The following is a 17,230-nucleotide window of genomic DNA, read 5'->3' on the forward strand; positions in this document are numbered from 1 at the left end:
TGACCATTAAATGGAAGAGCATGTTGTATACATCTGTGTAAAAAACATGATGATTAGCCAATTCTTAAATTCTGTGCTCACACTCGTATATATTTATCACTGAAACTCTCTGTCCCCTTTTACCACAGTGAAGAGGTTGAGTCAATTCTGATGCTTTCTTCCCTTTTTGGTTTCTGAATTTGCGTGAAGCCCAGAAGGTTTTATTCTTATTTTCTGTAGAAATCTGAGCAACAAACCAACTGTCTGGTAACCTTTTCCCTTTTTTTATTGAGCAACTTGGGTTGAAGGATCTTGGGACGGTGCACCAACAGGTTGGAAAAGGGATGGGGAGAGGACAGTGGCCCAGACTTTGTGCTCAGCAGTGAAGTAAGGGCAATCGTTGCTGACCCTGAAGAAAGCTGCACTGAGAGGTCTAGCAATCCCTGCAGCAAGAACTGTAACCTCACTTGACACTACCCACTGCTAGGGAGACGATAGCCAAGTGGTATTATCACCATACTGTTAACCCAGTAATGTTAATGTTCTGGGGACCCAATTTCTAATCCCGCCACGGCAGATGGTGGAATTTGAATTCAATAAAACATATCTGGAATTAGGAATCTACTGATGACCATGAAACCATTGCCGATTGTCGGAAAAACCCACCTGGTTCACTAATGTCCTTTAGGGAAGGAAATTTGCCGTCTTTACCTGGTCTGGCCTACATGTGACTCCAGAGCCATAGCGATGTGTGGTTGACCCTCAACTGCCCTCCAAGGGCAACCAGGGATGGGCAATAAATGCTGGCCAGCCAGCAATGCCCATGTCCCATGAATGAATTTTTAAAATTCCATTGATTGTGTTACAGGATTGTCATTATGCTTTTTCTTGTTGTAGTTAAAACTATTGGTCCCCTCAAGTAGCCAGACAAAGTCACAGAGTGGTTTAAGGTGATTTATTAGAGACTATATCAATAGGACTCCGATTTAAATCACCAAGGCCAGTCGGAGTACAGAATTCCAAAATACACAAGCAGTTAAAGTTTCAAATTCGATTACAGGTAATTAGAATATACCAATCAAGACACTGGAGTTATCTCTATCCACTCATGGTTATTGATTAAGGTTACATCATTTATAAAGTAAGATATTAAAACCAATCGCAATCACTTTACACTTGTTTAATTATAATATTCAATCAGTGTGAGGTTTGTAATTGTATCAATAGGGTAGAACACAAATCAACATCCCCTTTCCAACTGTCTGGTTTAATGGACTCTCCCAGCCTAAGACATGAACAATCCCACACTATGGTATCTTTCTCCCTTTCTTATCTGAAGGTCAGGTGTCTGGAACTACCTGCCTTCTGTCCTGCAGTTAAACATTGCACACGCCTTTGTGTCTCTTTTAACCCTTTCACTGGACACACTTATTAATATGGCTACTACTCTCCTCTATAATTATAAGTATGGGTATTATGGGTGGCACAGTGGTTAACACTGCTGCCTCACAGCGCCAGGAACCCAGGTTCGATTCCTGGCTTTGGTCACTGTGCGGAATCTGTACGTTCTCCCTGTGTCTGTGAGTGTTTCCTCCGGGTGCTCCAGTTTCCTCCCACAGTCCAAAAGACGTGCTGGTTTAGGTGTATTGGCCATGCTAAATTCTCCCTCAGTGTACCCGAACAGGCGCGAGAGTGTGGCGACTTGGGGATTTTCACAGTAACTTCATTGCAGTGTTAATGTAAGCCTACTTGTGATACTAATAAATAAACTTAAACTTAAAACTTAAAACTACTCCCCCTCAGATTGTAACATTCTTTAGTGGGGAGCTGCGGTGATTGCATCAAGCTGTCCACAAACAGCCAATCACATTAAAGAACTCACACAGACAGACAGCCAGAAAATAAAAAGCACTGTTAAAAAAAAATCACTTTTTACAAATGGCAGAGACCAAAATAAAGATTGGACATACACATGAAATTAAGCTACAGGCTGGAATATCATGAACAGACATTTTTTTAAATTAAACATCAAGCTGAAAAAATCTAGTAATTAATCATAATGAAAACTTTTAACAACATTCCACAAATTTCAAATTACTTTTTCACTGCCAACTCAGTCGTTCAGTCAATCTTCATTAAGAACCCACTGAACAAGGGTAATCTTTTAATGGGGTTTGTAAAAGTGATATCAGAATGGGAAAGGAAAGTTCTAGTCAATCAATTGGTTTTGCTGATTGCTGGCTCTGGAGGGAATGGTGCGCGCAGTGGGGAGGTGCAAACATCCACGAAGTGCAGCCTGTAGCAGAGCAGTGAGTGACAGAGAGCACAACTTCGTGAATTCTGCATTCATCTGCACTTGTGCTAAATGCTGAAATGTGGTCAGAGTCAGAGAGGGAATGGCCTCAAAAGGCCTGCAAACTCCCATCCCAGGTGTGGGGATTTCAGGAGTGATTATTGATTGGACAGCAAACGCTATCAAATTGTAACAAAATGGAAAGATTCATTAAACATAAAATAACACAGTAAACCAGGCAGCAATTAACGCTGCGTAACAGTTGAGATTTCCCATTCTGGTCATGGACAATGGAGCGTAGGAAAATCTGGACTGGATTCATCTTGTAAACTCTCACACTCTGACCTCTTCTTAAACACTTGTAGTCCCTTTTGACTTCTGTTCAGACACTTTATCCTTCTAGGATCCTGTTTCCTGGTTGTTGAAAAGCAGAGTGAACATTTTATTGTGCAATTTAATTTTCATTAAATGTTAAATGTGTAACACTTCAAAAAAAAATACTGGTGTCACTATTTGCAAGTCAGTTTTGTATTCTTATTTAAGATTTCCAGCAATCAAAGTTCTTCCTTTAACCGTGATAAATAAGTATTGTTTATTTCCTTTCAGGGATTCACCTTGGATAACTCTGAACTTCAGGACATCTTTAATGCAAGCTTGAGTTGGGATTATTTCCCAAACGCCAGTTACGATTCCATCCGCCTCGGCAATTCCTACGCTGACTGCGACACCCTCAAGGTTGAATCATTTAACAAGGCTTTCCTCCCCGTTTTCTACGTTGCCATCTTCTTTGTGGGATTGTTGGGGAACGGAATGGCTGTGATCGTTCTCTTGAGGAATAGGCTGACGTTGGCTGTTACTGATACCTATATCCTCTACTTGGCATTCACTGATATTCTCCTGGTGGTCAGCCTGCCCTTCTGGGCCGTGGAAACAGTCAAGGGCTGGGTCTTTGGATCAATTGCTTGCAAAATGGTCGGGGCAATGTTCAACATCAATTTTAACAGTGGCATCTACCTTCTGGGCTGCATAAGCTTTCAGCGTTACCTTTCCATTGTACACGCAGTCCAGATGCACAACAAGCGCAGGTCTTTGTCTGTGCATATCAACTGCCTTGTTGTTTGGCTCTTCTGTTATCTTTTAGCCATCCCTGATTTCATATATTTGAGTGAGACATATTCCAATGGCTCTTGGCAATGCCACTATGATTTTGATGCCAAGACTGCCATGGCCTGGATGGTGGGCTTTCGGTTTTTCTACCATGCCACCAGCTTCCTAGCACCGATGACTATAATGTTCTATTGTTACATCATGATCATAAAGACACTACACAGATCCCACAACATGCAAAGAAATAAAGAGTGGAGGGCCATGAAGGTCATTGTCATGGTTATCGCTGCCTTCGTCATCTGCTGGGTCCCTTACAACGTGGTCCTCTTCATAGACACTCTGCAGAGGTTGGGGGCCATAGCTAGGAATTGCGTCACCGAATCTCAGCTGGACATTGCCATCTCCATCACGTCCAATTTGGGCTATTTTCACTGCTGCCTCAACCCCTTCCTGTATGCTTTTGCTGGCGTGAAGTTTAGGAGAAACTTGCTGCAGCTCTTCAATGATATTGGCTGCATCAGTCGGAAGACAGTGAAGAAATATGCCAAGTCTGGCAGCAGACCGTCTATGGCAACAACGTCAGAGTCAGGAGATACATTTCAGTAAAACTGGGTCCACTCTTCAGAGTGAAGTATCAGCCATGGCTGGGTGGGTAGCACTATCACATTTGACTCAGAATTGAAGGCAGGAGCGCTTAATCCAGACTCATACACCAGGGCAATGCCCCTAGTGTACTTTTACCAATCGGGTGAAGTCTTTATTTTGATCCCTTGTTCTTAATCCACACTTCAAATGCACCCTAAGCAGCCCAGGAATAGACTTGTGAGCAATTTTCCAGACCCGCCCGCCACAGGAAGCATCACGGGGTGGCTGGAAAAAATTTTTTATTCATTAATAGTGCATGGGCGTCGCTGGTTGGCCAGCATTTATTGCCCATCCCTAGTTGCCCTTGAGCTGAGTGGCTTGCTAGGCCATTTCAGAAGGCAGTTGAGAGTCAACCACATTGCTGTGGCTCTGGAGTCACATGTAGGCCAGACCAGGTAAGGACGGCAGATTTCCTTCCCTAAAGGACATTAGTGAACCAGGTGAGTTTTTCTGACAATCGACAATGGTTTCATGGTCATCATTAGATTCTTCATTCCAGATTTTTTAAAAAATATTGAATTCAAATTCCACCATCTGCCATGGCGGGATTCGAACCGGGTCCCCGGAACATCAGCTGAGTTTCTGGATTAATAGTCTAACGATAATAGTGCAAGACTATCACCTCCTCCTTTGACAGACTATTGAAAGGTCCACTGACCTCGGGCGGGAATTTCAGGGCCGGCGGAACTGTAAAATCCTAATGATAAAGTAGCTCACAATATAAAACAAGGTTGGAAGAATTGAATCTAGAATTGTGAGGTGTTTCTTACAGTCTGGCTGGACAAAGTAAGGTCACTATAATGAACACATGCAATCAGTAGGGTACCTCAATTTTTATATATTAATTTTGAAACTAACAAGTTTAAAACAATGGGGAGGCTGCCGGCGATTTCCTGGATAGGTATTTTCCATAGATTTTGAAATTTGGACCTCAAAAATACAACATACGTCCACCAGAGTTTTGACACCAGGGAGAATAAAGCATTAATAAAAGGCCTAAAGTGATTTTATTAAATAAAAGGTCAGATAATGATACTTGAATATCTTTAATATTTAGCTTTAGAGTTTTGGTTTATTCATTAGTGTCACAAGTAGGCTTACATTAACACTGCAATGAAGTTACTGTGAAATTCCCCTAGTCGCCACGCTCCGGCGCCTGTTTGGGTAACACTGAGGGAGAATTTAGCATAGCCAATGCACCCAACCAGCACGCCTTTCAGATTGTGGGAAGAAACCGGAGCACCCAGAGGAAACCCTCGCAGACACGGGGAGAACGTGCAGACTCCACACAGAGAGTGACCCAAGCTGGGGATCGAACTCGGGTCTCTGGTGTTGTGAGGCAGCAGTGCTAACCACTGTGCCAGTGGTGCCATCCAAGTAAGACTCCATGAGAACGTTTTTGTAGTTAAAAGAAGACAGAAAGACTCCTTTTGCCTCTGTCTATTCAGACTGTTCAAAAAGATATAGGCCTGGATTCTCCGGCCTCTCACGCACCACCACCACTCCCAGCGAGAATGGAGAATTTGGGGCTTAACCAAATCTCCATTCGCAGCAGCAAGACTGGAGAATCCCGGCGTGAGTGAAGTCAGAGAATCCAGCCCATAACATTTTGGTCACTTCATTCAATCAAACCGCAGATAGAGACAGTTGTTTGAAGGAAAGATAGAGGGGAAACATAAAAGAAGGAAGCAGAGGAGAAAATGGATAAGCAATTGACTCATGTGGAACGTATAAAGACAGCACAGGACAGACAGGGGTGGAGATCAATGGCGGTCAAGCTTCTGGGAAGAAGCTGACATTAATGAATGAACAAAAAAGACTAAAGACCAAATCAGACAAAGGAAGACTCATCAGAGAATCAGACTGAGCATGAAAGGAAAAGAAACTCAGTGTGCAGAGTGCTCACTCACATTCAGATCAGAGACAGAACTAGCAGTACATATTGGACCAGTTAGCTTCCTTTTTAATTTATACCTTCACAGGGTGTTGATATCGCTGGCTCGGCCAGCATTTAATGCCCATCCCAAATAGCCCTCGAGCAGGTGGTGCTGAGCCATCTTCCTGAACCGCTAGAGTCCATGTGGTGCAGGTACACCCACAGTGCTGTGAATTTGCTCATGTACATTCTGGAGTTATAAAGGAATACAAAGCCAGTAACAACTTGCAGTAACAGAGCACCTTTGACATAGAAAAATGTCCCAAGGCGTTTAGCAGAGGCATAAGGCAGAAAACAGACACTGGACCAGAGAAGGAGATATTAGGAAGGGTGACCAAAATCTTTGTCAAAGGGGTGGATTTTGAGGAGCATCTTAAAAAGGTTGAGGAAAGAGGAAAAGTGAGAGATTTTGGGGAGAAGATTTCGCAGCATGGGCCTGGCCACTGACGGTGAGGCAAAGGGAGGGGGAGGGAAGGGGGGAAATGAAAGACCCCTGCATCAGAGGACTGGAAAAGGAATAATATAAAGACTTAGGGTGGGATTTTCCAGCCTTCCCACGGCGTGTTTCTTAGCAGCAGAGGATCTTCCAGTCCTGCTGATGTCTATGGCATTTTGCGTGGCTCACCTGTCCCACCACTGGGGGAATCTGCCGTGGGGGAAGAGGGGGGGTTGCTTTTGGTGGGATCAGAAGATCCGACTGGCAGGAAGGGTTGGAAACCCTCGTTGTTACATTTATATAGCACCTTCACAAGCTCAGGGTGTCCCAACGTGCTTTGCAGCTAATGAAGTTCTTTTGAAGTGTAGTCGCTGTTGTAATGTCGGGAATACAGGACGTCAGTTTGCACACAGCAAACTCCCACAGACAGCAATGTGATAATCACTAAGTGTCGTTGTTTGATGTTGGCCAGGACACTGGGGATAACTTCCATCTTTGTCAATAAGTGCTCTGGGATATTTGAGAAAGCAGATAGAACCTCGGTAAAAGACAGTAGCCTCAGTATACACTGGGGAGTCAGACTAAATGTTCACACTGAAGTCACTGGAGTGGGGCTTAAACCCAGAGCCTCCTGATGCAGATGGGAGAGTGCTGCCACTAAGCCATGGCTGACAATTGAGAGGAATCAGATAATAAAGCTTATGGAAGTTAAAGAACTGGGGAGATGTGTGATTTTACACCCAGTGAATTCAATGTACTTGGCAAGGAATAAGAAACTCAATCATATAAGGTAAAATTTTAAATATCTACTCGGGGTAAACAAGAAGGAATAGAGGAAATCGTTATTGAACCAGGGATGACCTGAGACCATGGAGGATGGTATAACCAAGAGACCATAGTCACCCCATCTTGGAACGGACAAAAACAAACTGTGGTAACAAAGGATTCAACTGTACATCAAAATACAAATGATTGCTGGAGATTATGTTTGGTTGCGCAACTTGTGATGATTTTGCTATATTTTATATTTAAGTTGCGGTTGCTTTAAGAGGCAGTGTTTTGTTATGGGAGTCAATTTGTCTGGGAAAACATGCAGCTCAGCTGCTGAGAGCAGGATAATAAATGCTTTTAGATAGGAATGTGTCACTTTCTCGAGTTAATGGACCTTTTGTATATTTAAGTTCTGGGATTTTAGATTAGCTATGCAGAGTCATGTGTGTTTTAATGAGGTTGATTGAGAGGGTCAGAGTCATGTGATTAATGGGAGGAACTAAGCTCGCTGAAAATGCCAGTTTTATTTTCATTTTAAAATACAAGCAATTGCTGTCTGGACCTGCTAGAAAAAACAGGTGTCTCTCTCTGTCTCTATCTCTCCAGAGATCTTCTGAAAGCTCCAAAACTGGTAACCTAAGTCACAAGCAAGGATGCCTGTGTTTTGCTAACTAATTATAAAGAGGGGTTTAAGTCAATAAGGGACAGACCATGAGTTTGATTGTAACTCATGGTGATAGGTTAGCAGTTAAGAATTGTATCTTGTCATCTTTAAGTATTGCTCAATTGTTAAAAGTTAAGCTAATTCATTTGCTGTAATTAAATTGTGTGGTTAAAATGTTTTGATTAAAGCTTCCTGGTTTGCCAGTAGAACCGCGCCTGGAGTGAAATATCCCAGCCTCACATTAATGCCAAAATAGAAAAATTGTTGGGGTCTAGTCTGGCTTCATGATATACTGTGGGGTTTCTGATCTGGTATCCTAAAAAACCACAAAACATCACACATTGTGCAAACCTTCTTAGCCCAATTCTAATACTGAGCTATATGCTATATATCAGAGGTAGGTTCTTTACGCAGAGAGTGGTTGGGGTATGGAATGGACTGCCTGCAGTGATAGTGGAGTCAGACACTTTAGGAACATTTAAGCGGTTATTGGATAGGCACATGGAGCACACCAGGATGATAGGGAGTGGGATAGCTTGATCTTGGTTTCAGATAAAGCTCGGCACAACATTGTGGGCCAAAGGGCCTGTTCTGTGATGTACTGTTCTATGTTCTATTATATTACGTCTATTCCAAATAAGGATAATCCCCATCTATAATACTAACTAATGACACATTACGTTGAACCCAACTAATGCTGTGCTGTTGTAATTCTGCAAACTAATTATGGTATTATTTGTAATAGAGATGCTGAAAAGCACATTATCTGTGGAGTTGATAAATAAAGCTTTGTTATTGATCTAACTGGTTGCTGTTCGTTTCCTAATCTCTGGTAAGCCAAGGTATGATTTCAACTAATGGTGCGCTTTACTCACAGTAAGAAGTTTAACAACACCAGGTTAAAGTCCAACAGGTTTATTTGGTAGCAAAAGCCACACTTCGTCTGCTTTCTTGCATCTTTGTAGAAACTTGATGTCTGTGTCGATATGCGCGATCTTCTTGGCGATCCTCTCCACTTGGAGCCGGCAGTTTGCGGTGTCGATGGTAGTCATGATGTGGAGATGCCGGCGTTGGACTGGGGTGAACACAGTAAGAGTTTTAACAACACCAGGTTAAAGTCCAACAGGTTTATTTGGTAGCAAAAGCTACTCAGGCAGCTGGGAGGAAATATTTTTGATTATTATATGGGTTGGTTAGATGTACAAATGTTTAGGGTGGTGGGCGGATGGATGGCGGGTTATGCAACTGAGAGAGAAATTTGGTCAGGCCAGACTACAAACACAAGTGGCACAACTGGTGATCGTTTAACCCACTCGGTTTGCCCGGGTTTTATTCTGTTCAAATCAGTGTAATGAAATTCTGCCAGATAATCCACCGCGCCATATTAGTGTGAAGAGAAAAATCTGCTGCTGTTAACTTTTGTCTTATTCTTAAGGCCTAGTAATTCATTTTTACAGTTTAGCACGGTCTCTTTTCTAGTACTGAGGGGGTGCTGCATTACCGGAGGTGCCATCTCTCCAATGAGATATCTCAGTTCCAGTGGTTCAACTGAGTGTTAAAGATCGAGTGGCCCTATCTAAAGATGAGCTTGCAGTTTTTCTGGTGTCTAGCCAACAGTTCTCTCTCAACCAACACCATCAAACATGCAGATATATTTATCTCATTGCTGTGCAGAAACAGCAGCTAAGCTTTACTTCATTGTTCATACACACACCACTGATAAAACTACCTTTCATTACCCATCCCAAATTGTCCGTTGAGCTGCCCTTTTGATCCATTGCACTCATAGAACAGAATCTCTGCAGTGCCGAAGGAGGCCACTCGGTCCATCAAGTCTGCACCGACTCTCCGACAGAACATCCCACCCAGGCCCACCCCCACCCCATTCCCTAACACCACGCTTTTACCCCACTAATCCCTCTAACCTACACATCTTGAGACACTAAGGGGCAATTTACCATGGCCAATCCACCTAACCTGCACATCGTTGGACTGTGGGAGGAAACTGGAGCAATCGGAGGAGACCCACGCAGTCACGGAGAGAACGTGCAAACTCCACACAGACACTGACCCGAGGCTGAAATTGAACCCGGGTCCCTGGCACTGTGAGGCAGCAGTGCTAACCACTGTGCCACCGTGCAGCTCCATCTGATGCAGAGATTCCCACAATGCTGCTAGATTGGGAATTCCTGTATTTTGACCCAGACTTGATGAAGAAACAATGATATATTTCCAAGTGTTCACATGTCTGCTACCTTTGTCTTTCTAGACAGCAGAGGTTGCAAGGTTGGCATTACTGGCAGAGAAGCCTTGGTGAGTTGCTGCAGAGCATCTTGAGATGGCACGTACTGCAGACAGTGGTGCGTCAGTGGTGGAGGAAGTGAATGTTCAGGATAGCTGGATGGGGTGCCAATCAATCTGTCCTGGATGCTGTCAAGTTACTTAAGTGTTTTTGGAACTGCACTCATCCAGACAAATGGAGAGTATTCCATCACACCCCTGACTTGTGCTTAGGTATATAACCACTCAATTTCAAAGTAGGTCATTGTGAAGTGCTTTGCATCATTTCTATATGTGGCAACATCCTATACAAAATGTAAATCAAGGTCTATCATTTTAATGAGAAGTGTATTTATTGTGCTGCCAAATGTTCCTAAAAGGGCAAACTTGCTTCTCCTAACGTTCCCGAATAAAACATCTTTAACTATCAGGTTTCTAATTGAATGATTCCATATCACATTGAATTCTTAATAAAATGTTCAATCTGCAACTTTTAACCCACTCCCTCTGAGATGAAGATGTCACAATGATAGTTATGAGAATGATCCCAGTCTGAGACTATACACTGAGCTCTGCCTTGTCTATTTTCAAGGTGTCAGTTCTTCATTCCTCATTATTTTAAATGGATTAAAACCTCTGGTAAAATAGCAGGTCAATCAAGCACATTAGGCTTTCACTCTTTAATGCCACACAACATTATTTGAAGGACTCAGTGTTAGTGCTCATTGACAAGGCCTTCTACAGACATCCTTTGCTGTTGCCTCCAAGATGACACTTACTCAGCTCTGGCTCACATTGGATGTGATTATTTTGGTGATTTACTCCAAATGGCAGATTTTTTTTACACAACAGCAACTCCAATTGTCCATTCAACAATCCAGCTCCGGTAAGAGAGAGGTACCGTTATTACAATAGAGCTTAAAACAAGCCGCTTCCTTATTGGCATTTAGTGATGAGCTGTATTTCCTTGTTTCTTGTCAGTTCGTATGTTTAGCTGCTTCCATTTAATGACAAAGTTTGGACCCTTACTGCAATGACTCTGTCGTATACCCATGTACATGTATTTGCATCTATTTATTTAATATTCCTTTCTTCCTCTCCACTCTTTCTGCTCTCTTCTCCTGAAGGAGTTATGTTATGCTCATTCCTGACATCCTCTGGTGCCTTGCACAGAGATCTTGCATGGGATTTTCCTGCCATGCTCGCCCCAAAACCGGAAAATCCTGCCCGAGGTCAATGGACCTTTGCATGGTCCACTCCCTGCCTGCTACAATTCCCGTGGCGGGCGGGATGGGAAAATCCCACCCCTTCAAGTGTGAACATAGACAATGAGTGTCAGATAACTAAGGTTAACAAAGTGGTGGGTAGGTATTACATCCATGGTCATTGCTTACACGCGCACGCAAATCTCAAAAATGATTGTTGGTGCCAATAAGGAACAGGAACCATGGTAACTTCTCTCTCCCTCAGCTGATAGTGGCTGAGGCACAGGCTGTCGAAGGTAGGTTCTGCTCAAAACTTGGAGCATGAGGACCTCCAGTCATAAGTCGGGTTTACAGGATCATAGGAACAGGAGTAGGCCATTCAGCCCACCGATTCATTCCATACGATCATGGCATTTCAGACATATCAATGCTATCCCATAACTCTTTATGTTATTGTTAATCAGAATCTATCAATTTCTACCTTAGACCTACATAGTGACTGAGCTTCCCCATCCCTCTGCGGTAGAGAATTCCAATGATTCACAACCTTCTGTGGAAAGAAATTTCTCCTCATCTCGGTCCTAAGTGACCTTCCCCTTACTTTGAAATTGTGCCTCTGACTCAAGACCTCCCAATCAAGGGAAAAATCTTATCCATATCTACCCTGTCTATTCCTTTAAGTGTTTTGTAGGGTTCAATTAGATCACCTTTCAGTCTTCAAAACTCTAGAGAATACAGATCCTGTTTGCCCAATCTCTCTTCATAAGGCAGTCCCACCATCCCTGGAGCAAGTCTGGTGAACATTCGCTGCATTCCCTCTATGGCAATAATATCCTTTCTGAGATAAGGGGACCGAAACAATACTCCAGGTGCGGTCTAACCAAGCTTCTACACAATTGAAGCAAGACTTTATTACTCCTGTACTCAAATCCTCTTGCGATAAAGGCTAACATTCCATTAGCGTTCCTAATGGCTTGCTGCAACAGCACGTTAGCGTTCAGTGACTAATGGACAGGTCCCTGGGACTTTACATTTTTAACTTGCTATTGTTCGGTTCCAGGTGTAACCAGGAGCAAGAGTTTTTTTAATGGCTCCATTTAAACATCTCCCAGTTTGGGTAAAATGTATTTGTGAAGGGCAGAGCAGTGTAGAAAGCTTAAAACAAGCTCTGACATTAAGAACGACATTGGGTGACGTTGTCCTTGAGGCCATCCTGTCTTTATCCTGGAGGAACAAGAACTCCTTTCATCTCGAGGTTTTACCGGTGATGGAAAATATTCAAATCAGTGCAAAGAATTCTTGTTCTCCCAGCTCATTTTGACATTGGATCATTGGACAAATTAATTCCGTGACCTCGTGATTTAATGTTCACTGAGAGACAAATGTAATAACCGCTCCAGCCGGTTAAGAAAAGAAAATCAATCCAATAAGACCGATGAGTGACTCAATCGCATTTGAGGAAAGCAGAGGGCAATGTGTGGCCTTGCACGTGACGTTACTATCACAGTGCCACATGGCAGCCGCCCAGAGGTCATTCAATAGGATTTCACGCCAAGAGGAGGACAATTCCTCAATTAATTATCCGGGCTCTGAATTCCTGCCTCACCTTTCAGCTTGAAAAATATATTTCCATTCACTTTGCAGTCACCAGATTCAGAACGCTATCAGTTTAAAGACAAAGTTGGAACAACACCCTGGCCCCGGTTTTTATGGGGAGGTTGAGAGGGTGTGGGGGCGGTGGGGGGAGGGGTGGGATTCATGGATTCAGAATCAACGATGAACCTGGCAGAGTGCATGTCATAGAATTGAACCCCCATCGTGCAGAAAGGGGCCATTTGGCCCATCGAGACTGCACCAACAACAATCCCATCCAGGCCCTATCCCCATAACCCCATATATTTATCCCACTAATCCCCTTTATACTGAGGGGCAATTGAGCATAGCCAATCAACCTAACCCGCACATCTTTAGACTGTGGGAGGAAACCAGAGCACCCGGAGGAAACCCACACAGACACGGGGAGAACGTGCAGACTCCACACAGACAGTGACCCGAGGCCGGAATTGAACCTGGGTCCCTGGCGCTGTGAGGCAGCAGTGCTAACCACTGTGCCACCGTGTCCTGCCGAATTTAATGGAAGGACTTTGTTACCTTTATTTCTTGAACCTGGAAGTTGGCCAATTTGACAGGCTGGCAAATTTCCGGGCAGGAAAACCAATGGCAACAGACCAAAGTCTGAGGACCCCCCCCCCCACTCCAGGGACAGTGCCTGGTAATCAAGATTGGGTCTTGTGGGGACGAGGGAATGGGGGGAAATGATATTGACTGCGATTGCAGAAGATAGAGGTAAAAGAGAGAGAGAACAGCAGTGTAATAAAGAGGCCATGATTATCAGAGAGTCCAATAACTTCCTGGAATACTGGGAGGAACACCCTTGCTCCTCCAGACTCAACCAAGACTGAAGTAGAAGGCCCTTATCTTCAGGAGTTAGCAGCCGCTGCTTGCATTTCCTGAGTCCTAGAGACCTAAATTTAAACCTCATTTCCAATTGCACTGATAATTAAGTGTCCTGTATCTACAAGCTGGGACACTCACCCCACATCCCTGTTGTAAAAATAGCAACAGACTTGAATATATAACAGGTCAAGATGCCCTTTGCATTTTCCAAGGTTTAAACCACTCCGGCACCTACCATCGATCCTGGGCCGGTATTAACATTGAGGTTCTTATGTATCAGGAGCTTTGTTATTGAAGAGTTTCTTACATTCAGGTTTGTGTTAGACATGTTGATGTCTTAGAATCCCATAGAATCCATATAGTGCAGAAGAAGGCCATTTGGCCCATCGAGTCTGCACAGACCACAATCCCACCCAGGCCCTACTCCCTTATCCTCACATATTTACCCTGCTAATCCCCCTGACACTAGGGTCAATTTAGCATGGCCATTCAACCTAACTCGCACATCTTTGGACTGTGGGAGGAAACCAGAGCACCCGGTGGAAACCCACGCAGACACGGGGAGAATGTGCAAACTCCACACAGTGACCCAAGGCTAGAATTGAACCCGGGTCCCTGGCACCATGAGGCAACAGTGCTAACCACTGTGCCAACGTATCGCCCCAGAGGACTGAATATGAAGCCTTTAGAAAGTGAAAGGTGAAGACTATTGCTTGAAGCACCCTTGAGTTCTGAACAGGCAGACCAACTGGTTTGGAGGGTAACTGCACCTGGCATCGTAGCACTGAACCACTTCAACTGAAAGATCTCATAGCCAACTTGCTAATGTTCTCAGCTGTTTCTTAGTAGATAAAGGACATCTCGGTTGTGTCACAGCTCCTGGGCCTGACCAAGGTGCCCACCTACAGGTGCAGAATTTAAGTAGCCTGTGGCCTCTGGCTGCCCATCTCTCTTTCATGGTTTGCCTGTTGCCCAGGCAGCAATGGAGGAGGAGCATGTGGTGTCCACTGGTACGTTTGATTGAGGCCTTCCGTGACTAGTGGGGTCTGCAGGGATTAGTGTGTACTGGCCACTGGTGATAACATTATTGATATGAGGTTCCCTTATCTTATGGTTTAATTCTTTCTTAATTGTTCTCTTCAAAAAAGGGAGCACTTTTGATTTTTTTTGGCTACTCTCCTAGATAAAGAAAATATTTTTTTTTATTCGTTCATGGGATGTGGGTGTTGCTGGCTAGGCCAGCATTTTCTGCCCACCCCAGAGGGCATTTAAGAGTCATCCACATTGCTGTGGCTCTGGAGTCACATGTAGGCCAGACCAGGTAAGGATGGCAGATTTCCTTCCCTAAAGGACACTAGTGAACCAGATGGGTTTTTGCAACAATCAAAGAACAAAGAACAAGGAAAATTACAGCACTGGAAGAGGCCCTTCGGCCCTCCAAGCCTGCACCGACCGTGCAGCCCAACTGAACTAAAACCCCCTACCCTTCCAGGGACCATATCCCTCTATTCCCAACCTATTCATGTATTTGTCCAGACGCCCCTTAAAAGTCACTATGGCATTTTGTGTGGCACATCCGTCCCACTGCTGGGGAACCTGCCACGGGGAGTTGTCTTCGACGAGACTGGAAGATCCCGCCGGCGATAAAGGCCGGAAAATTGTGCCAGATAATTCCAACTCCTCTTTTGTAGAGCTCATAACTGATGAGGCAGAGCCAACTTCCCCTGATCCATTGGGAAGATCTTGTGAATTTCTTATCAAGCTTAGTGTTTTAACCAATGCATTGTTAGGAGTTGTGTTTACAGATGGGGAAGCAGTGGCGTAGTGGTATCGTCGTTGGACTAGTAATCCAGAGACCCAGGGCAATGCACTGGGGATCCGGGTTCAAATCCCACCACGGTAAAAACCCATCTGGTTCATTAATGCCCTTTAGGGAAGGAAATCCGCCATCCTTGCCTGGTCTGGCCTACATGTGACTCCAGACCCACAGAAATGTTGTTGATTCTTAAATACCCTCTATTTGAAAGCCATTCAGTTGAAAGCCATTCAGTTCAATGACAGCTAGGGATGGGCAATAAATGTTGGCCCAGCCAGTGATGCACACATCATGTGAATGAATAAAAAAAAGTTGGCATTGGGTAAATCATAAGGAGTTTGTAACTCTACCCTAGTTATACGAAAAATAAACTTGCTGAAGATAAAAAACCTAGCTGCTGTATTATTCCTCCATTGATCTTGCTGACACTAAACTGATTAAGCTCATGTATGAAGAATAGACATGTCAGCAATATAATAAAAGCAAAATACTACGGATGCTGGAAATCTGAAATAAAAACAGAAAATGCTCGGCCAGTCTGGCAGCGTCTGTGGGGAAACAACATTTAGCGTTTCAAGTTTAATGAGTCATATCCCACTTGGGATGTTTACTCTGTTCTCCCTTTACAGATGCTGACAGACACTGGAGCAAGGTATCAAAGAGTGCTAGCGGGAGACGCATGTTATAATATGTGACCCTTCTCGCTGACACATGACTCCATGGCAGCAAAGCTCTTGGGTGATTCATTGTATAATGTAAAAACAATCGATATGCATGTGAAAATCTGCACCCTCTCCTTTCCTTCTCCCCTATGTACTTTATGAACGGTATGCTTTGTCAGTATAGTGCGCAAGAAACAATACTTTTCACTGTATCCCAATAAATGTGACAATAATAAATCAAATCAAATTAAATCAAATCAAAATATTAGGAGTAGTTCTGGAAATCATCAGTGATTAGCCTCAATAAAAAATTGATCCTTGTCCCTAAGAAGTAATAAATCACTGATTAAACATCAGTAATTTATTTAGTTATTTATTCATAAGGAAAATAACAGCTTCCACTTTACCCGAGCCACGTTAAGCAGTTGAGGGTCTGTCTTACTGTTACATAAATGTAAATCATTACTTATCTATGTGACATCAGTAAATCATCTGTTAATAAAAGCTGGTTACTGCGGATGCTGGAATCTGAAACAAAAACAGAAAATGCTGGACTATCTCAGCAGGTCTGACAGCGTCTGTGAAGAGATAAACAGAGCTCAATGTTTCGAGTCTAGATGACCCTTCGTCAAGAGCTTTGCAGTTTATTCTGTCGACATCTTTTCCCTTAGGCCAATATTTGTCACTCAACCAACAGCGCTGGAAGAGGTGACCTGATCATGATGCTGCTTGTGGGATCTTGCTGTGCACATGCTGGTGGCGTTCCCACCACAACAGTAATTGTAAAGTGCTTGAGGACGACCTGAAAGTGTAAAAGGGTGCTATACAAATGCAAGTTGTGTTTGATGATTGGTCATGACAGACAGACCACAATGCAAACCCCCTACAGTAATGATGATGGCTGTGAATAAAGTGGCTGCAGTCTGTAACCGTGGCTGCTGTAAAGCTGGGAATTGGGATGTGCGAGTGCAGACTTTCC

The 17,230-nt window shown here is 43.6% G+C and overlaps 1 protein-coding gene across 1 annotated transcript in view; it reads left to right on the forward strand.

Moving 5' to 3' along the window:
- Positions 1-3,985, forward strand: part of LOC144510265 (C-X-C chemokine receptor type 3-like) — a 31,238-nt gene extending 27,253 nt beyond the window's left edge. The window contains exon 2 of the mRNA XM_078239760.1: positions 2,879-3,985. Coding sequence (XP_078095886.1) covers positions 2,879-3,985 — 1,107 coding nt within the window. The remainder of the gene's footprint in view (positions 1-2,878) is intronic.
- The last annotated feature ends 13,245 nt before the right edge of the window (positions 3,986-17,230 follow it).

Source organism: Mustelus asterias, chromosome 22 (genome assembly GCF_964213995.1).
Source record: "Mustelus asterias chromosome 22, sMusAst1.hap1.1, whole genome shotgun sequence".
Lineage (NCBI taxonomy): Eukaryota > Metazoa > Chordata > Chondrichthyes > Carcharhiniformes > Triakidae > Mustelus > Mustelus asterias.